The sequence below is a fragment of the Gracilinanus agilis genome, chromosome 3 (assembly GCF_016433145.1).
Source record: "Gracilinanus agilis isolate LMUSP501 chromosome 3, AgileGrace, whole genome shotgun sequence".
NCBI classification, from domain to species: Eukaryota; Metazoa; Chordata; class Mammalia; order Didelphimorphia; family Didelphidae; genus Gracilinanus; species Gracilinanus agilis.
The window spans coordinates 245,188,740-245,211,624 of NC_058132.1; the positions used below are offsets into that span (position 1 = coordinate 245,188,740).

The following is a 22,885-nucleotide window of genomic DNA, read 5'->3' on the forward strand; positions in this document are numbered from 1 at the left end:
GAGAGAGAGAGAGAGAGAGAGAGAGAGAGAGAGAGAGAGAGAGAGAGCAGAAACAAAAAGAAAACAGAGGAAAGGAGGGAGAGAGAGGTTTGAAGATGCAATCTGCTTGGGAAGACAGGAGGGAGATTAAGCTTACATAAAGAAGGGCTGGCCTTGGCAGAAAGGACAAATTTTTATTTAAGACTCAGGGAAAGGATTAGAGTGGGAGATGATGTCAAGGGCAAAATGAGCAAAACAGAAAAGGAAGTTGACATACTGAATTCTCCTAGGATGAGGTCAGGTATTATGGTGGAAAAGGATACTGAGTCAGGAAATCAACTCATTGTGAAAGTTTGGAGAATATCCTAGGGGTCAGTAGATATGGCCTCAAGGATCTGGATTGGGTGACAAATGTGGATAGAATGAACCTCCAAAAAGAAGATACTTCGTGATGATAGAGTGAGAATCTAAAAGTAGCAGTGGGGAGAGAGGAATTATTTTAACTCCCCCAAAGCAACAGTGAATCAAGGGTAGAAGAGAAAATGCAACCAGTATTGGAAAGACTGGCAAAGGCTCAAGTGTCAGTCATGGTGTCAGGTCTCAGTGAGTGCCAAATATGGATGAAGAATCGTAGGAAGATGTTTAAAATTGAAGTGTATTAATTCCACGACAAGAGTTCCAAAAGGTAGAGTAAAAGAAACAGTCATATCTGGAGTTGGTGACTTGATATATTAGGGTGAATGAGACAGTTGGCGTAGGGGTGGCAGGGAGGATTTATGTGCCAGACACTATGGTAAATGCTTTACAAATATAATCTCATTTTTATCTTTACAAGAAATTTGTGAGGATGATGCTATTAACTTGATTTTACAGTTGGGGAAACTGAGACAGCGATTAAGTGACTTCCCTAAGGTCAGACTGAACTCTGGTCTTCCTGACTCCAGTCTCAGCACTCTACCCACCATGCCACCTACCTGAGAGGTAGAGGAAGACCGGAGGTCTTGGTGAGGGCCAAGAAGAGGTCTAGGAGAAATGAGATGTGTGTATATGAAAGGAAGCTATGGTCAGAGAGAGAAAGGGTAACTGGTAGGTGAAATAGGACAATTGTGGATAAAGGAGAAAGAACACATAGCTAGATTTGGAGTGGGGGTGATGGTGATGCTGTTCTCTGTTGGCAGGGGTGAAATAAGACAGAATAAGAGGGTGTTGATGTATGAATCAAGCAAAAATCCAATGGCTAAATCAAACAATCAAGTATTTCTCAATCATTAGGTGCCAGGTGTTTACTATGAGCTAAGCTCTAAAGATACAAAGAAAAAGTGGGGGGAAAACAACAGCATTAGTAGTGGGGAGGCAGGTTAATCAGTCGATAAACATTTATTAAGTGCCTACTATGTGCCAGGCACTGTGCTAAACTCTGGCAGTACAAAAGAAGCAAAAGTGAGTCCCTGCCCTCCAAGAACTTATGATCTAATAGGAAAGAAAACATGCAAACAAATACTTTTGTTTATTTATTTATTTGTTTTAAACAAACTATACACAGGAGAAATAGGAGATAATTAACAGAGGGAATTAAGATGGATAGGGAAAGGCTTCCAGTGGGATTTAGTCGAGCCTTAAAGGAAGCCAAGGAAGTCAGCAGTCAGAGTGGAGGAGGAAGAACGTTCCAGGTGTAGAAGAGGCAGAGAGGAGGCCCAGAGCTAGGAGATGGAAGGTTCTGTTTGTGTCACTGGACTGAGGACTGCACATCAGGGAATAAGACATAAAAAGCCTGGAAGGGCAGGAGGGGGCCATGTTATTAAGGGCTCTGAATGTCAAACGGAGCATTCTGTATTTGCTCCCGGAGGTAATGGGAAGCTACTTTGCTGGGTGAGGGAGTGGGGAGGAGGCAGGAAATGACTTGGTCAGACGTACACTTTAGAAAAATCACTTTAATGGCAGAATGGAGAATGAATTGGAATAGTGAGGGACTTGAGACAGATAGACCCACTTGCAGTCATTGAAGCCTGCCTGAGAGAGGTGGCAATGCAGGAAAAGAGGCAAGACATATTGGAGAGATGTTTCAAAGGTGAAGTCAAAAGTACTTGGCAACAGATTGAATATGGGGGGTGAGAAATTGGGAGTGATCTGCTGGAGGAGCCAGCAAAGGAGCTAGAGGAGGAGCCAGAGAAGTGGAGAGAAAATCAAAATCTAGAGAGAAGGTTAAGGAAGAGAGAGGGATCGACAATATCCAAGGAAGATAAGCACAACCAAAAGGTTCAAAGCCTTGTGAGGTTAGGGAAAGAAAGTGTCACTGTTGAGGGATGGGAGTGGTGGAAGGACCAGCAAGGACAAGTATTGACTAGAGGAATGCTAAATAAATTGTGCTACATAAAAGTAATGAAATTCTGTTGTGCTATAAGACACAACCAATATGAAGAATTCAGTGAAGCAAGGCAGACTTATATGAACCAATACATAGTAAAGTGGGAAACTAGGAAAACAATACACACACAGTGCCAATTTAAATAAATGAAAAGAACAAAAAGAAAAAAGAAACAAAACACTGTAATTATAATGCTTGGCCCTAAAGAAGAGGTGAAAAAATCAGCTTCCTCCTTCCCCGAAGAGGTTGGAGACTCCAGGTAAGGAAGGTCTTTGTCAGACACAGTTGATGTGGGTTTGCTTTTTCTTTGCTTCAGAAACGAAAGATGTAAAATCCAGAATATTTTTTAAACTTACCAGGGGCTCTTAGAGGTGGGGAGGCAGCTGGCTGGCACAATGAATAACTCTCCCACGTGCCAGGACAGATGCACCAAAGCAGAGCAGAAAGTGACACCACCATGTCTCCAACAAGAGGAAGAGAGGGAGTCTACAGCGTTATTTAGAGAGCTCCCAGGATTTGGCATGTGGCACTGCCATGTCTTTGCTGGTAACCTCTCTGTCTTTCCCCTGTGCTTCAGGGGGAAGACATTAACATCAGTGTTTGGTGTTGGGGTACTGCTGTAAGGGTGAAAAAGGGGTTTTATGGGTTCACTGCTCAAGTATCTGGTGGGCACCGATGACCCAGGAAACTGGAAGTCCCTGTATCAGAAGCTTCCTGGTACTGAAGATCCAAATTGGGTGGTGGGGAGGAGTTGTGGAGGGGCAGGGCAGGCAGGAGGGACTGCGGTTAGTCCATAGGACTTGTTGGACAAAGACTAAGCCTTTAAAACAGCATTTTCCCAGCTGTAATACTGCCCAACTAAGCAAGTAAGAAACAGAGCAAGGAGGTTGAATACCAGCCTTTCTCATTACTATTCTGCCTCTATTTGTACTCCATACATGGACCCTGAAAGAAAATTCTTTTTTCTACAACCATTACCTTCTATCTTATAATTAATACTAAATATTAGCTCCAAGGCAGAAAATCAGTGAGACTAGGCAAATGGGGTTAAGTGACTTGCCCAGGGTCAATACAGTAAGGCAAATTTGACCCCAGAACTGGATCTCCTTCTAAGATATTTTAATAAAACCGAAAATGGAACCCAAACTTTATATTATTGGTATGCCTGAACATCAGATGCATCTCTAATCATGGAATTAGAAACAGCAGTCCTTAATTTAGGTCCAGGGACACAGCTGGGCCATGTACTTGGATGGGAAAAAATAACATCTTCATTTCAATACAAAAGTGGCTTCCTTTGTAATGTTTATATATTTTTATTCATTGAAAACCATTATTCAGTGGAGTCTATAGGTTAAACCAGATTCCCAAAGGGGTCCATGCCATTTAAAAAAACTTAAGAACTACTAAACTAGAAAAAGTTGTTTAGGGTAATAAAATAGTTATGTGGACAAGAGAAACTTACCTTCAAAAATACTTAAAATTGGGGGCAGCTGGGTGGCTGGATAGAAAACCAATCTTGGAAACAAGAGGTCCTTAGTTAAATCTAGTTTTAGCTCCTAGTTGTATGACCCTGGGAAAGTCACTTAACCCCAACTGCCTAACCCATATCTCTTCCACCTTGGAACTGATACTCAGTATTGATTCTGACAAAAGGTAAGGGTTTAAGAAACACCAAAACTTTAAAATGTTAAACAACCAACTCTAACATGATTGATCTCTCTTTTTTAAAATATATATTTTATTTTGGTTTTTTTTGAAAAATTTTCCATGGTTACATGATTCATGTTTTTACTTTTCCCTTCACCCCCCGCCTCCAAAGCCAACGCGCATTTCCACTGGTTTTAACATGTGTCATCAATCAAGACCTATTTCCATATTATTGATAGTTGCATTGGTGTGGTGGTTTAGTGTCTACATCCCCAATCATGTCTGCATCAACCCATGTGTTCAAGCAGTTGTTTTTCTTTTGTGTTTCCACTCCCAGTTCTTCCTCTGAATGTAGGTAGTGTTCCTTTCCATAAATCCCTCAGAATTGTCCTGGGTCATTGCATTGCTGCTAGTACAGACGTCCATTACATTCGATTTTACCACAGTGTATTGGTCTCTGTGTACAATGTTCTTCTGGCTCTGCTCCTTTCACTCTGCATAACATGATTGATCTCTTGACCGGGGTACAAAGAGATCCTTTCCCATTTTAAATTGAGGGACAGGATCTTTATCCTCACAAACTGCTAAACTGTCATCTAAATTTGCCTTTGTACACTCATATGTCTCAGACCCACTCTAGATTCCATATAATGCCTCTTTAGACATTATCTGTGATTTCAGAGTTCAACTTGAAGGCTATTATTTTCAGCTAGCTTTATGACTTTTGCCTTTTGTAGAAAAAAATGTATGAGGATATCCATGAGCTCAATACCTGCTTACTCTATCAAGGAAACAATCAATTTATAAATTAGCTAAAATATTTTAAATCATGTGCATATAAGTGATATACGGTTAACTCAGGAGACAAATTATATTTTCTTTCAAATTGTTTCAAATTTTCAAAACAAAACGTGGAATAAGAATATCCTTAATGGGGCAGCTAGGTAGGGCGGCAGATGCAGTGCTGGGCCTAGCGTCAGAAGATTCATCTTCCTGAGTTCAGATCTGACCTCAGATATTTGGTAGCTATGTGACCCTAGACAAGTCACTTAATCCTGTTTGCCTCCATTTCTTTATCTGTAAAATGAGCTAGAGAAGGAATGGCAAACCATTCCAATATCTTTGCCAAGAAAATCCCAAATGGGATCATGAAGAATCAGATATGACTGAAAAATGATTGAACAATCTTATCTTTAACATTTCACTTGTACCTCTTTTCAATGCTCTTTGGTTTTATAGAAATGCCAGGGGAAAGTTGGATAGCATAGTGGATAGAGGATCCAGCCTGGAGTTAGGAGATACTGAGTTCAAATATGACTTCAGATACTTGATGGCTATAAGACCTTCACTTAATCTCAACTGCCTAGTCCTTACCACTCTTCTGGCTTGAAATCAATACCAAATATTAATTCTAGAACAAAGTTTTAAAATAAAATTTTATTTTAAATGCCAGCTCTATTTGTGTATATGTATGTATATATATATATACACACACACATATATGTATTACAATGTCACATTTCATTAAATTCAATTTTGCTGTATTACTACATTTAATACAGATTGAACATAATTATAACAAACCATTAAAATATATTCCTGAAATAAGTTTTTTAGAGATAGAAAATCTAGGCTAAGCAAAAACAGGGTGTCCCAAAATTAGTATAATTTCGAGCAAATGTCTTATTTATGACTCAAACACCTACCAAAAATATATATATAATTTTCCAGCTCTAATAAATTATAACATAAAACATATTTTTAAAAAATAGTAAAAATTTTGTTCAGTTTAGTTTTAAAACATACATTCTATCTTCAAGAACATATTTGGAATAATTAAAGCATAAGTATATACAGCTAAATGTTTTGTATGAGAAGTCTGCCTTAACAAAACCAAAAATTGAGTCTTAATTAGCCAGAACAAATATCCCACCATTTAAATGAACATGAAATAACCATTTCCTATGCCTATCAACGGTTTTTAAAAATACTTTGTAAGTACACTTACTCTACTGAGAAAAGTGTTGCCTTGCTTCACGAAGGGAAAAAGTGAGTAAGTTTTCTAGTTTTCTGTTAACTGGAGTCAACAGTTTCTGCTATAATTGGTTGAATGTTTCAAAACAGAGCATGTCGATTATTAAATCAACATGTGCAACAATTCTTGCTCAAATGGAAGAAAGTCACTTTTACCTTTTTATCATGCTTTGTAGTTTTCTGACAACCTATCTTCTCTGCCACCCAATAATCCTCCATCAAGACTAACTGAAGCAAAGTTCCAATGACAGAAAACCCATCACTGACTGTGTCTGCACTGCTAACCTCCCGCCTCTCTACTGGGAAGGGAAACGTGCTTCCTCCTCTGTCCTCGATGGAACCGAGAGTGGCCGCTGCCACGAGTCAGAATTCTGCTCCCTTAGAGCGTCCCTTTCGTGGGCATTCCGGCGAGCCATTGTGCAGACTGTCCTCGTGGCTCTGGTCGCTGCGCACTGACTCCCCCAAATGTTGGGGGCTCTGAATTTCCCATATTTGTCTTTTCTTACGGTTCAAAAACATTCAAAGCTCCAGTTTGTTTAGCCATTTTCCAAAATGTAGGATCAGAGATTAAAAGCTAGAATGGACCTCAAGACAAGCCCCGTCGATTTACAGATGAGGACAAATGAGGCTGAGAGGAATTCGGGTGACTTGTCCATGGCCACAGTCAGAGGTGGGCTATAAACCGGGGGCTTTTTGACTCCAAGAGCAAGAAACTAAACATGATATCATCATGTCAAATATATATGTGTGTGCATGTGTGTATGGATGGATATATGTATGGGTGTGTATGCCTACACATATTTGTATATGTACACATGTATTATAAGCACATGTACACACGTGGGTATGTGTGGGTATGTTGCAGGGTACACATATGATCACTACACATACACCTATATATAAATGTGTTGTGCACACATCCATGCTGCACATGTATGTACGTGTACACGTGCATATTATATATACACACATCAAGCCTCTCTAGCAGCCAGGTGGGTATGTGTGTACACTGCGCGCGCGCACACACACACACACACACACACAGCACTATATAAAAGTGAGTTAAAACAGGCATGCATGTATTATGTCTGCATGTATATAGTAAGTAACCTGCTATTTAGCCAGAATATTCAACTAACTAGTGCATGCTGGGTAGAGATCCCAAAGTCTGAGCAGGTTCAGCGTTAAAGCTCTGGGTTATCCTGTACTCAACTTGGCAGAGCAAACTCACGGTTTCCCCCACAGACACTGTCTGGCCCTTGGAGGAAGGGGCAAGTTGACATAGGCGATGTGGAGCGCAGACGCTGCACCAAAAACAGCAGAAGTGATAAGCATTCCAAGATTTCTAAAATCTTTTTGAAGTTATTCTGTCACATGGTGAAAGTGAGTATTACTAAACCTTGTAACCAATCAGGAATGCCCCTGGCCAACTCCAGAAAGTGTTAAGGAACAGGTGAATCTGTGCTCGGCCCTTTGCATCAGTGACAGTGTAGCTTGGTGGCTGGTTTCTGTAAAAGTGGAAATCATTAAGCGAAGCATTCTTGTGGTCTAACCTATAACAAGAGGCTCAAACCTCTCCTCTAGAATGATGATAAACATATCCAACAGATGGCAAAAAGGTTTTTAAATTATCGCATGAACAACACGCAAAATCCTTGTCAGGAATTATATAAAAGGCATTTGATTCTTAATCCTTTATTTTTATCTCAAAAATGACAGTTAATACTCAAATAAAAAGTAGGTAGACTTGACTATATCATTTATTCATTACAGATTTTTAAAAATACCACACACTGCTATTTTGATTTCTAATATTCATATTTGTACTTTCTTGATAAGCATGATACAGATCTAGATAGCAAATATAAAATACTCTCAATTAAGACTTTTGTTCTTGTTCGTATTAATGTGATTTTTTAAAACCATTACCTTCTGACTTAGAATCAATACTGTGTATTGGTTACAAGGCAGAAGAGAGGTAAGGGCCAGGCAATGGGGGTTAAGTGACTTGCCCAGGGTCACGCAACTAGATAGTGTCTAAAACCAGATTTTAATCCAGGACCTTCTCATCTCTAGACCTGGCTCTCAATCCACTAAGTCAACTAGCTGCCCCTTTAATGTGACTTTTAAGACTACCAATCCCCTCCAAGGAAGTCATGGCAGTTTCCAAACATCATTCTTCAAAACAATAACAACAAAAAACAAAACACTTGAAAAATAATTAAGTAACAAATATTATCCATATTTTAAAGATATAGAGTTTGGGACATAGAAAAATTACCCCAAATTACACAGATCTTTGGAAGATTATCCACTAACAGAATAGACTCTATGGTTACTGGATAATAGTTTCCCCAAATAGAACAGCAAAAAACATATTCAGAAGGAAAATAAATTAAACTGCATAAAATAAAAGCATAAAGATTTTCATCCAGTCACACTATAACTCTGTTTATCACTATTATTAGGACACATAATATATGATGAGGGCACTTCAGACCAAATGACTATGAGTATATGGCATAATATACAGAGACAAATGTCAAGGTAACAGAAAACCTACAAATAGAATGATCCAAACTCACTTAGGAATTGAAATTGAATTGGTGAATCATTTATATAATTCTAAATATTATTAAACATTTCCTTTTATTTGAGAATTCACATAATAAGTTAGAAACCATAACATAAAATATATATATCAAAAGCCAGAAGGCTAAAACACAATATAATTGAAAAACTATGCAATCACAAATAATTTAGAATTTTCACATTCTATTCATAAGTTTTCTTTTAGTATTGGATAAACTTGAAGAATTCAAATAACCAGCCACTTATTAGCTATTTTTAAAAAAATAGTAGGTGCCATGCTATATCCATTAATCAACATTTTCAGAAACAAAAAGTCATAAATGAATTTGGTATAGAACATTCCCGTCTATTTTTCTCAAGTTTAAGGTTCCTAAAAAATGTTAGTTAATAATTTGGCTCTGTTTATTACTAACTAGATGATCTTAGACAAGTTATTTAAACTCTCTGTGCCTCAGTTGCCTCATCTGTAAAACGAAGGGGTTGAGTTACAACTCCTAACGTTCTATTCAACTCAAGCCATGATCTTAAAAAAAAAAAAAAAAAAGTTTGCTCATCCAAAAAAAGTTTAAAGCATTCAAAAGGTCACCAAGACTTTTAAAGAAAAAAAGCTTCACAGAAATAATTTATGTTAAGTCAAATGGAAGAGATCAAGATGTTGGTTAGGAAAGAAGTTAAAAAGTGAGAGGGAAGGAGGGAGGGAGGGAAAAAGGGAGGGAGAGAGGATGAAGGGAAGGAGGGATTTTTAAGCACCTAATATGTACAAGACATTATGTACTAAGCTCTTTACAAATATTACCTCATTCATATAAGAAACCCAAAGTACATTAACATTATGTATATAGTATCTCTTGACTGCAATGATTATTTTCCTTATTCTACTCAGTTTCCTAATGAGTCACTGTAAAATTACACATGGAAGTTCACATAATAGGACAATATGCTACTTTTAGAGCATTCAGAATAACCTCAAACATTTGGCAGGAGAAAAGAAAACAACCAAACACACATCTAGCTTTCTTTGTCAGCAAGCAGAATGGGAACAAGCCACGCTGACTTTTCAGTGATAATTTTTAGCTACTGTGACTTGGCTTTAAATGCTCCAATTTAAAAGGTAAAGGCAGGAAACTGAATCACCATAATGGGATGTCAAGTTTTCCATTTTCTAATGCATTCTGCCTTGATGCTGATTCACCTTGACAGAGGACAACAACAAGACCTAAAGTGATCCATACATAGTAAGTCTTAAATAAGAGCAGAAATCTCAGCTTAGAATAAATATCCACTGTCTCCTAAAGCCCTTGATCTTTAGAAAAAGAAGAGAGTAAACTGTAATGATAACAATAAACATGTATCTTGGTAATATTGGTATCTTTCCATCCAAAAAGCATTAAGAAAAAGCCTAGATTACATGTACTGAATGATCCAGAAAGAAAATTAAAAGTACAAAAGTATGTTCAGAAGAGATAAGATTATCAAATTAATACCATGGAAAAACTAAAAAAACTTCAAGAATAAGGATTATATAAAAAAAGTATTAGGACTATAATAGGTCATAAAGAAAAATCAGCATAAACTAAAGTAACGGAGGATTAGAGGCTTTTAAAAATTAAAAAGGCCCTAAAAGAAGACAAAAAGACTAAACAAACTGGCATTAGAGACTAAATAAAGATTTCAAAGTGATTTGGGGGGAATCTATGGAGAAGTAAGTGAAATTCTCCTCCTTTCATCTTAAAGACTATCTATAGATTTCTCCCTCCCCTTTATCACTTATCCTTACATAAGAATAAAAGGAAAAGAGAGCCATGGTAAAGTACACAATAAAAAAAGAATTTTCTAAAAATACTTATATGTTAAAATTTCCCATCAATAAGAAGAATATCATTAAGAAAAATTCTTAACAAAATGAGGTCCCTTCCAGCTCTTAATCTATGGTCCTCTGATCTAAGTGTCACAAGGTAGAGTTACCCCTTTACTAAATGTACTTTAATCATCTTCTGAATATCTCTCTTACCCAACTACTTTCAAATAAGAATTACATTTATTAAACCACTATATATAATCTAAACACTTTATAAATAGGCAGCCTTTCTGAGTGTATATTTATTCAGTCCTAAAAGGACCATTTCCCACCCCCCTGGCCAGTTTTCCCATCTAGTAAGATCATCATCAAAAATGTCATCTTTCATCTTTGTCCTGGGAAGTTCTTAAAGCTTTCTTTCAATTCACATGCATAAAGCTGGTAGAGGAATTAGGGGGAAAAACCCTCATATAATTGTTAAAGCTTTATTTTTATGTGCATACATGTTTCCACATATAATCTGGAATACAATAGAGTAATTCAGAATTGTTTAGTGTGTACATAAGCTATAAAATACATATAATGGAAGTTGTTATACATTGGAGGTCTCTACAAGCTGTGTTCATTTTTTAAATGTAGCTACTATTACAATCATGAAGTCGAACCTAATTTAAGAATTAGACTTTTCCTTGAAGCTAATTCAACAAGTTTCTCTAGGCCAACCTGAGAGGGATGCGTTCTTTGTCTTCAAAATAGTTCTGTTCAATTCTCCTACAGAAAGCAAGAAGGTTGCTGTAATTTTTCACCTTTTCAGAGAGCTCATCATTGGTCAACTGAGTGGTAAGGATTGTGAAGAGATGTCCAAAGACCAGGGCATCAAGTTCAGTTGGTCTAGTAAAAAAAAAAAAAAAAAAAAGGAAAAGGGAAGCATTAATAAAATGTAGCATGCTTTTGTTTTATCAGGCTGAACACATCCCCATTGACTATGTTAAATTACAAATTTTAAACTACAATATAAAGAAATATGAAGATTTGTTTTTCGTGATCCTAACATTTTAGAATGGCAGACTTCTAGATCTTAAATTGAGCCCAACAAAACTGGACTGAATTTTATTTTATTTTGCTATGCAACATATGTTTTAAATATTAATGCAATCTTTATTTGTTTTGTGCAATGGTACTATCCTGAAGGAAATAAGAAAACAAATTTAGGCTAAATGCTTATCAACTAAAATTATATCAAATCTAGATGCAATCAATACACAACATTTTTTTAAAGCGCTATATTATTTTGGCTGTATCACTTTCAAGAACTTCATTCTAAGTTTCTTTCCTCAGTACTTTTAGTATTTCTTTTAGGGATATCTTTCTACTACTTAAAAATGTTTCTTTCCTCAGTACTTTTAGTATTTCTTTTAGGGATATCTTTCTACTACTTAAAAATGTTTCTCAAATAGTTGTTCTTTTATCATTTAATCAACTCAATAACCTAAAATATAAACCTTTCCCTCTATTAATTCAAACAACACACTCTGGACATTCTCCCTCATCTTGTTTGGTTCACAAATTTTCTACTCAGTCTTCATAAAATATTGATTTTATAATTCTCTAATGAATTTATATAATACAGTATTAAAAAAAAACTTTCTCTTTGTTCTAGTAACAACTCTAAGTCAGAAGGATATGGGGTAGGTAAATGGGATTAAGTGACTTACCTAAGATCACAAAGCTAGGGAGTGTCAGAGGCCATATTTGAACCTAGGCACAGCTAACTCCAGGCCTTGTGGTCTATCTACTGTGCCTCCTAGCTATACCTTGTAATATAGTATTGGATATAATAGCTATCACTTGGGGTCTCATCCTCCCCTCCTACACTATACAATTTCCTAGAGGCTCTGCCTAAATTTATTTTGTATACCATATCCTTTGCACATACTTGGTGTTTAATAAATGTTTGTTATACTATTCCTTAATACAAAAGCTCCTAATTAATTCTGAGTAGCAAAGAAATGTGTTGTCTCTCATGTACAAGGACAATACCATTGAACCAACATCATAAGGTACAGGCACCCCAATGTTCTATCTCTGTCATCTTCATTCAGCAATGATGAGAATCAGATATTGTAGGCTTGCTTGAAAGGAAAGCTGAGACCAGGAGGAATTGACAAGTGACCTCCTTTAATTAAGTTAGGGAGCATGCCACAGTACATAGAGAGTTGGTCTGGAAGTCAGCAGGACCTGGGTCCAAGTTCCACCTTTGACACGTTTTACTTTACAACCCTGAGCAAGTCATCTAATCTTGTTGTTCTAAGGCAATGCTCTAAGACACAAGTTGCAGAGAAGGCACGTGGATAGAGGGAATTTCCTCACTTGGAAGTTCACTATAACAATGAAATCAAAGGTCCAATTACTATCAATCCTTAATTAAGGCAATGTTTTTTATCTATGGGCTAAAAAGAGCGATAATAAGCTGCAGGTGCAACAAACAATTTACCCTTGAAAAGAGATGATAAAGAGAACAAAAACATAGGAGAAAAGACTCAACTGGGAAAGTTGAGGAAAGTATCTCAAATACCGATTTTTCAATTTCCTACAAATAATACTAAAGCACTTTGCTTTATAGATTCAAACCCAAAGGAAGATGAATCCAACTTCCTGCAGCCCTGACAAGAAGTCCCTATGGCACTGGGTACCCTACAAGATTAGTAAAGATGATGACAACAAATATGAAGTGTTTTCAAATTAGAGAGCTCTGAAAATGCACCTGAAATGTCCAAAATATTATTTGCTGCAAAGATTTATCTATATAACCCCAGAGGTGCTGAATTATGTATAGATATGACATACAAAAATTGATTTGATGCTATATATTCTTTGCAACTGTGTGGAAAGTTACTTTATAACATTTAAACAGGAAGTAGAACAGTGTCTATTACAACAAACTGAAGCCAACTTTCTAACAAATCTCTCTCTTGGCTTTACATTGGTCTGCTGCATTTGTGACCACAGTCTTACCCAAAAACATCAGAGCAATTTCTGCAAGTTAATTTCAGAAAGTGCTCTATACACACAATAGCCTCCAATTTCCTTCTTTCATAAAACATGCCTTTCCAATCAAATTTTGTCTTTCACCATTTAACCAACTCAATACACTGCTGTTGCCCTTTCTCATTATCTTGCATCTTCTCTATACCCCAAAGTTAAAGGAAAAAACAATAAAGGTCTTCTGCTTGTCAAAGAACATTTATTGACTAAAACTTGGATTCAAAAGCAATCACCTTACAAGAATGCTTAAATCTTTCAAATATCTCATTTGTTTTAGAATATTTATCACAAAGATTCTGAGATGACATTCAAAATATGTTCATTTCAAGATACCCTGCCAGACTTATCTTTAGGTATTCATTTTCACATGCCCTACATTCCAAACAAGACTAAAAGATGGGAATAAGCAATTGTATAGCACCTTCTAGGAACCAAGGAGGCATTGTGCTAAGCACTTTCCAAATATCAGCTCATCAGATCTTTATAATGACCCTTTGAGGTAAGTACTGTTATTATTCCCATTTTGCAGTTGAAGAAATTAAGACAAAAGAAGTTGTGACTTACCCAGAGTCACACTGTGAGTGTCTGAATTGGAATCTGAACTCAAGTCTTCCTGCTCCAGGCCTAGTGCTCTATCCACTGCACCACCTACTGCCTTGACTATTAGCTGTTTCCCAAATAAATTCTACATTGAACTTGCTTTTACACCTTTTCCCACATTCCCCATGGTAGTAATGCCTTTCTTCTTCCCTATTTTCACCAGCTAAAATATTAACATCATTCAAAACCCAGTTCAAATGCCATCTCTTCCATGAACATTTTCCTGATCATCCAAACAGACGTGATCTCTCCAAACTGAATTCTTACAGCACTTCATTCTGAATTTCTATCACAAATTTTGTATTACAGCTACTCAAGCATATCTTATCTCATCCTTATTTTGCATCATCAGTTCTAACAGAATGCTTTAAACATCAAAATTGAAACTACAATGTAAAAAAATAGTCTCTTAAAATTTCTCAAGTTCTCCTTCCTTTAGGTTAAAATGTCTCTTTCCTGAACGTCCCCGATTCTGCCTTTTTCCCCTATCCTGACTGGGCCTTGTTTCATAAACAGCTCATCACCATACCTCAATCGTTAGTTCCTAGTATCTTGATCACATATCAGCTCTGGATATTTTCTTGTGTACTTTTATAACTCAGTGGATTTTCTTTAGGATTGCTATAGCTTCTGTTACTCCAATATTTGACAACACAAATGCTTTCTACACTAGGTGCTCCTTGAGACATATTTGGGATACTGCTTCTTTCCTTTCTCCCTACAAAGAGAGCAGACCACTCCACATCTGGGTAACTACTCTTCAGGAATTGCTATGGCCAAAATGTTCTTATCCGGTGATCAAAAGAATTGCTAATAGTTATTCTTTCTCTTTTACTTTCCCACTTTCCAATTCCTTCTCCTCTCTTTCCCAGCTACCACAGTGGCAGGAGCTCCTTTCCTTTCCTTTCCTAAACTGGTAAAAGTTATTCTTGACCTAATACCTGTTTCAAAAGGCTTTCCTACAAGGGCTATAAAACCGATGCTTTCTTTAATAAGGGAAAACATTGAGGGTAATATTTTTAACTGTTATTCCACATATGGAATATGTGGAATATGGAATCAGATAGTATATTTGAATTTAACTGATCTGTGAAGAAGTCACAAGATAAAGAAAGAAGGTGAGGAGAAATGTATTCTTTGTTAGAACTATCTTTTTTAAATTTTCAAAATTTTTTATTTACAATTTTGAATCCTTTCCCTCCTTTGACCCTCTCTCCTACCCATTTATAAGGTAAGAAATGTAATATGCATTATACATATGAACTCATGTAAACATTTCAACATTAGCTATGTTGAGGAAAAAAGAAAGAAAAAGAAAGGAAGAAAAATATGTTTCAATCTACACTCAGTATCCATCAGTTCTCTCTCTGGAGGTGGATGTTATTTTCCATCATGAGCACTTTTGGAATTTTTGTGGATCATTGTACTGATCAGAATAGCTAAGTCTTTCATGGTTATTATCAAGATATTGCTGTTTCTATGTACAATGTTCTCATAGTTCTGCTCTCTTCTCATTTTGTTTCAGTTTATATGTCTTCCTTGATTTTTCTAAAACTGTACCCCCTCATCATTTCTTATAGTATAATAACATCCCTTCAGCCATTTCCCAAATGATGGGCATCCTTTCAGTTTCTAATTCTTTGCCACTACAAAAAGAGTTGCTTTGATCTCTTTTGGATATAGCCCTAGTAGTGGCAGTGCTGAGTCAAAAGAAATGCACAATTTCATACCCCTTTGGGCATAATTACAAATTTTGCTGGACCAGTTCACAACTCCAGCAAAAGTAAATTAGTGTTATTTTTCCACATCCTTTCCAGTATTTATCATTTTCCTTTTCTGTCAAGTAACCCAATCTGAAAGGTGTAAGGTGGTACCTTAGTTGTTCTCTAATTATTAGTGATTTAAAGCAGTGATGGGCAAACTATTCCCCTCTGGCCAGATCTAGGCTGTAGTTTGCCCATCACTGCCTTAAGCAATTCCCTAGTCACTACATCTCACTTAAGGCAGTGATGGGAAAACTTTTCTGGCCCATGGGGAATAGTTTGCCCATCACTGATTTAGAGTATTTTTTTGATGTGACCACTGTTAGCTTTGATTTCTTCTTCTGAAAATGTCTGTTCCTATCCTTTGATCATTTATCAATTGGGGAATGGCTCTTATTTTTATAAATTTGGTTCAGTTCCCTACATATTTGAGAAATGAGACCTTTTATCAGAGAAATCTGCTGCAAAAATTTTTCTCCAGCTTCCTGCTTTCTTTCCAATTTTGGCTGCACTGGTTTTGTTACTTGAACTATCTTAACAGTTATTTTATGTAGAAACACTATAAAGAGAATTTTATGAGGAATAAAGATACTATATGAGAGTATGAGAGGAGTTGATGAGACAGTTTTCTAGTTTCGGTTGGAAATAAGCCGACAAAGACAGAAAACTCCTTTCTTTATGAAATGATTATAACCTTTTTCTTGTGAAGAGGCTTTATTGTCCTGAATGAATTAAATGACATAGGCCTATGATGTCATAAGGGTCCCTTGCTGTTATATAATGGAGGTTTGAGGTAACTCTGGTCTCACAGCTAAAATAATGTAAAAAATTATCTATGTCTTTATTTCACTATGTCTTTGATTTCACTGTTAAGAAATTGTAAACTCAGTAATTTGGGGGCAGCTAAATGATAAAATGGATAGAATTTGAGGCTTGGAGTCAAGAAAATATCTTCTTGAGTTCAAATCTGACCTCAAACATTTACTTGGCTGGGTGACCCTGGGCAAGACACTTAATCTTATTTGACTCAACTTCCTCATCTACAAAATGAACTCAAGAAAGAAATGGCAAACCATTTCAGTATCTTTGCCAACGAAATCCCAAATGAGGTCATGAAGAGTTCAGATATGACCAAAATGGCTGAGCAACAAGGAGATTAAAGAATTTAAAAGATTTCATAGAAAAATAAGTTTTCTCTAATTTACTATAGTGAATAATATTTGACAAATTGAGATGGGAGCTCTAAGATAAATGTTGAAATTTTAGCAATTAATGAGGAAGCATCCATATCTACTCTTGGATTATCCTAGCATTTGAGATGATAAGATTAAATAAGAGAATGAGAAATAACTAAGAGAGGATTCAGAAGTTAAATTGGATCAAACCAAATAACCTTTGCTTCATTGGCTTTTACTCAATAGCTAACATGATGGGGAAAGTTTATCTTCCTTTTATAGAGAAAAAAAGTAATGCACAAAAACAGTCATCTATTTATGGTCTACAGTCAGTGGTAGAACTAGGAAGATATTTCAGAATACAATGATGACTCAAAATTGGTCTGATAATCTAGTCACCAAACTATGATGTTTTCCACAACAGGAACTAATACTTTAAGAGAAATTCTTGTTTAGTAACATGAAAAAATAAAACACTTTTTTTAAATGAAGTTTATCTACACAATATGATTATTAAGCAATTTAAACATTCTGTGTACAATCCCTATGTTCTTTACCAGATTTTAACCACAATTTATAGTAAATGTAAAGAGGATGTGCCTGTCTAAACTTGGTCTAAAGAAAATTAGTCCGGTGTTCCTCAAAATAATTCATTTTCACATCAATCAAAAGTCCTTTAAATCTTTACAAGAAGGCCTTTTTTCATATTTTTTCTGAATTCTGAATCCAAAACAATGATTATGAATTTAATTCTAATTTGTATCACATTTTGATGAAATAGATATTTTTATATTTCCCTTCAATCACTCGCCAAGTGATCTCTGGCCATCAACTCATTCACCTTTGAAATCTAAGGCTCAAACTTCTTGGAATGACTCTTTATACCTCCCACCAGGATGCTATGCATAACAAAAACAACCCTTAAAAAGGATAATGCACTTCAAACAGTATAAAATCCACCCCTTCTGGGTCTTTCAACTCCTAAGAATTTCCAAATTAGTAAGAAAAGGAACTACAGAGTAGCAACATTTGGATACATGTCTTTTGTGTTGGAGACTAAGCTGATGGAAAGAATTGCATAGTAAAAATCAAAGAACACTGATTTCTTCCCTAGAATCATATGCATAACTGTAGGGTGTACTTATCAGGCTTTCATAAGTTAAACTCTGTGACCTTCCTGCTTCAGGGATCAATAGGCCCTAAATTATGTTTTAATATTTCTAACATATATCTTTTGTTTTGCTTGTGCTTCAGGTTATTTATTTTAAATATTTAAAAGCTGGCCACATAGTCATTTAGACTAACCAAGTCTCCCAAATAAATGTTTGATATACACATGGAAGGCAACTTACAAAAATGTCATTAATAATCAAAGAGTAAAGCTGTGAAAAGTAAGAGTAAGAAAATTCAGTGGATTAGAATTTTAAAACAAACCCCTGGGTTTATGAATACTAACTCAATATAGACACAACTTCATCATAAAACCAGGTGGCAGAATTCTCCATGATATAATGGCATATTTTAAAACTGTAATTCATTTGGGGAAAAGAGAAAATTACATATATTCTTTAAGTTAGAAAATGATTCTTTGCCCAAAAAGTCATACATAAAAATCCTTTTACTATAAAACATGAAGTTTATAACTTTGATATTTTTAAGTTTGTTAGCCCTTTATCTTCACTTCTTTGCTATATAAACACTTTCGTTAACTTAAAAAATAGACAATTTTGCTGGCAATGTATAAAATTGAAGTACAGAAAGTAAAATATATAGCTTAAGATTAATGTGTGGGGGTGTTTTGGGGGGTTGCTCCATTTTGTATAACTCTAATTGTTGGGAAGTTTTTCTTTACATCAAGTCAAAATCTTTCTCTATACAACTTCTACCCAATGATCCTGGTTCTATTTTCTGAAGTAAAGCAGAGAAAGTGGACTATCTTCTCCACACAACAGATCTATTTTCAAGTATGTGAAGGCAGTTGTAAAAGTGGATGAGGTAAGAAATGGGGTAGAGAAGACGTATAAGGGAAAGAGTGAAAGATTAGGAGACGGGGGCCTGGGTTCAAATTCTAGATCTGCTACTCACTACCTGTATGACCTTGGACTAGCCCTTTAAATCTTTCTAGGCTTCAGGAAGAGGTTGGATTAGATCCTATCTGAAGTGCCTCAAAAGTATAAGGGACCTCACCTCAAAGGACATCTAGTGCAATTCTTTTATTTTACAGGTAAGGAAACTGAGGCCCAAGAAGGCTGACTTGCCCAAGGTCACACAAGCAACAGGCACGTATCATGGATGGAATTTAATCTTAAATCTCCTTCCTCTCTAAGACGTTTTGTCTCCATGATTAATATCTCCAGTTCTTTCAACCAGTCTTCATTTAACATGATTTCAGGATCTTTCATCATCCCAAATTCTGGGCCCTCTCCTAAGTATATATCTTTGCCAAAACTGTTTATTCTAGAAAAAGTCACCTGAATATTTTAAGTTCTGCACTAAATAAAAGTGCTACTACATATAACTAATTAGCTTTACATTAAATCACATTTCCTATGTTCATCTATGATTTTTCTATATTTGTAGTTTGTTTTTAAGAAATTAAGAGAACTTTATTCTACATTTCTCATACATATAGAAAACCTAACATTTCTATTCCTTATGCCAACTTTATGCAACATAAACTTTACTTTCTGTCTTAGAATCGTTTCTAAGTATCGATTCCAAAGCAGAAGAGATGCACAGGCTAGGTAAATGAGGTTAAGTGGCTTGCCCAGGGTCACATAGCTTTGGAAGAGTCTTGAGGCTAGATTTGAACCCAGGTCCTCGTCTGTAGGCCTAGCTCCCTATCTATTGAGCTGCCTAGCTGCTCTAACATACTATATGCTTTAAGGATAATGATCCCATGAAATAAAATTACTTACTGTTTATTGAAAAAATAAGGTTGTGTTCCCAGTCTTTGAGAAAGAGCTTGACAGCACTGGTCTACATCTTCTAAGACCTAGCATATTCAAAAGACCCCAGAAAAATAACTTTAATTACCAAAGCAATGAAATTTATCTGTAAAACAGTTAATACACCATCAGATTCTTTAGTAGAATTCTAAATGAGGAACAATATAACTGTAAATATAAACATATTTATATGTAGTTAATATGCACATATGTATATGTACACATACATACACACAGACACACAAATTTCAGCCAAACTATATGCCAAATACTCCTCTGGCATGGAGGTGATGCAGATTTTTGAAAGGCCCTAGAAGCAAAGACTTTTAAACATGAGCCAAGCAATAGACCAAAAATATAGTCGGGAGAGGCTTTTTCCCAGAAAGGTCTAACACTGGGATGTCAATCTTTCAGATATATCAACTAAATGAACCTACCTACTAAAGTGTAATGAGGTTGTAATTTATGTCAGTGCAGGGGGAGCTATCTACACTAATGAAATCCCAGCTTTGCTAAGGCACTGAACCACTCCACCATATCTCTCACACTGAAATAGTAGTTTAAGAATATGGAGCATTTGGGGAGAAAAATCTGAGATGGTGACCTGTAAAGGCTATATACTGAAACCCAAGAATCTAGAAATATTATCTTCAAATATAAGTAATTTTTTACAAATACTTGCACATTAGAGTAAACAACAGGACAAGTGCTTTTTCACTAATATATTATTCTATATACAATATGGAGGGCTTTTCCCATCATATATAACAATTCTGCTATCCTCAGTTAAACTAGTCAAGGTTGTTTTTCTACTAGTTTTTTGATCAATTTTATTTGCTCCACCCTTACTGTTTGTGATAAACAGCTATTAAGAGTAAATCAGGGGTAAGGTCACAGCTAATTTGCCCAGACAAGGTTTGAAAACATTATATTGTCTTGGAATGTTTAAAAATAATACTAATTCTTCAGTAAATCAAGTCAAAGGAAAAGGGGGAAGATATGTTCAGATCTTTATAAATAAGTCAAAATACATATGGGGTGTCCCAAAAGTTTTAGTGTGGTATTAAAGCTTAAAATATAGGTGTCCCCAAATAGCTAACACTACACTAAGACCTTTGGGACACTGTATTAAGAAGAAAAGAAATGATAGAAAATTATTTCTTTGCATTATAATACTTTAGTATTTTAAGTACAACAACAAATCATATCATTGAGGATTTAAAAAAAAAAATGAAAACTAGAGATTTCAACTTTAGTATTTACTGCACTGACCTGATCCAGAGTCTTGTTACCCCATCCAATGGCTTTCATCTTGCGTCTGATTTCCCATTGTTTTTGGTAAGCCAAGATGTGGTTCAGAGGCCAAGGATAAGGATATCCATATCGAGAGTGAGTGATCTAAGTCAGAAACAATTTTTAAAGGGAAATGATATTTTACTCCTAGAAACAAAAGCTATTATCAAAAAGAAAACTCTGAGAATACTGTGTATATTAAGAGTTGATCCTATTTGGATACATAGAACATTTTGTCAGGAATGGGTAAACAACAAATATTGCTATCTAAAAAAAATTAAAATTTTAAACCATTCCCTTTAAAAATATATAAACTTTTATGTACTTTAAAACCAGTTATATCAAACAATGACACATAGCTTCCTTAAAATGTATATGCAAGCAAAATTAAAGTAAGTGAAAAACTATATCACTAATGGTATAAACCACAATGTTTCATTTATGAGCAGGGACTTGCAATTGTGAGCAAAAGTGTTTTCTCATTAAATTTTAATTAAGATAAATGTTGCAGAACCACTCACCTCCCCTACTGTAGCTTCATCACACCACTGAAGATACAACTAGGAACAAAAGAACATTCACTAAAACTTTGGAATACCAAAGAAAAACTAAATGAATAAAATGATTTCTTACAATTATAATTTTTATAAGCCAACTTTTTATAAGCTACATCTGTGAGACTTTTCTCTGGCTAATGTTTCTAAACACTCATTATATTCAGTGGCTATACTTGATAAAAAAAAACAATATTTCTTATTCACAAAGCACATCTCTAAGAAGTTTATATTGCTCTACAGATGTTATTTAAGAATACCTCAAAGAATCCCTATAAAAACTGCAGGTAGATTTAAGATAATAGAAAGACTCAGACATGGAATGGGCCTCTGAGACCGTCTATCCCAATCTCCTTATCTTACTGATGAAAAGTAACTTGCCCAAGGTCATACAGTTAATAAGCCAGGTTTGGAACCCAACTCTCCTGACTAAATCCAGTGATCTTTCCACTGTATTATGCTATCCTTTATCAACAATTTTCATACTAATTGTATGTATAATAGCAAGTTGAATAAACTTATTTTGTTAAAAATAAGAGAAATTCAAAGTCAACCAGCAAGGTATTTGTAGAGCCAGAGAGAACTCAAACCTCTTGACTACAGACTATATAGTTCTATGCTAGAAGCTAATTTTGTCTCTGGATATCAACTGGCTAAAGTAGTGGATAAAATCCTGGCCCTAGAGTCTGGAAAGCATGAATTCAAATTTGGCTTCAGACTCTCACTATGTGACTCTGGGTGCTGTTTGCCTCAGTTTCCTCATCTGTAAAATGGTGATGATAACAAGAACATCTATCTGCTAGGGTTGTTATCAGGCTAGAGTGAGATAATATTTATAAAGGACTGCAGAAAAGCCATTATTAATATTATTGTTATTACATCACACCTGGAATTATGTAACCTTCATAAACTTTTCAACTAAGGTTTCACAAAGGAACAACTTAAAGAGTTTTTATGAACCCAACACTTTGTAAACTTTATGGCACTACATAAATGTGTGCCATTATTACTACTGCCATTAGTAGTAATAATAAGTTAATAGGCATTTTTAAATGACCTAATTTTTCAAAATCTAACCTGTTTTCATCA

The 22,885-nt window shown here is 35.6% G+C and overlaps 1 protein-coding gene across 1 annotated transcript in view; it reads right to left on the reverse strand.

Moving 5' to 3' along the window:
* The window catches only part of MTX2 (metaxin 2), a 104,958-nt gene that overhangs the window by 7,717 nt on the left and 74,356 nt on the right, over positions 1–22,885 (reverse strand). The window contains exons 7-10 of the mRNA XM_044669762.1: positions 21,764–21,802; positions 21,222–21,347; positions 19,920–19,996; positions 11,142–11,309 (exon numbers count right to left, since the gene is read on the reverse strand). Of these exons, the coding sequence (XP_044525697.1) occupies positions 11,142–11,309; positions 19,920–19,996; positions 21,222–21,347; positions 21,764–21,802 (410 nt within the window). The remainder of the gene's footprint in view (positions 1–11,141; positions 11,310–19,919; positions 19,997–21,221; positions 21,348–21,763; positions 21,803–22,885) is intronic.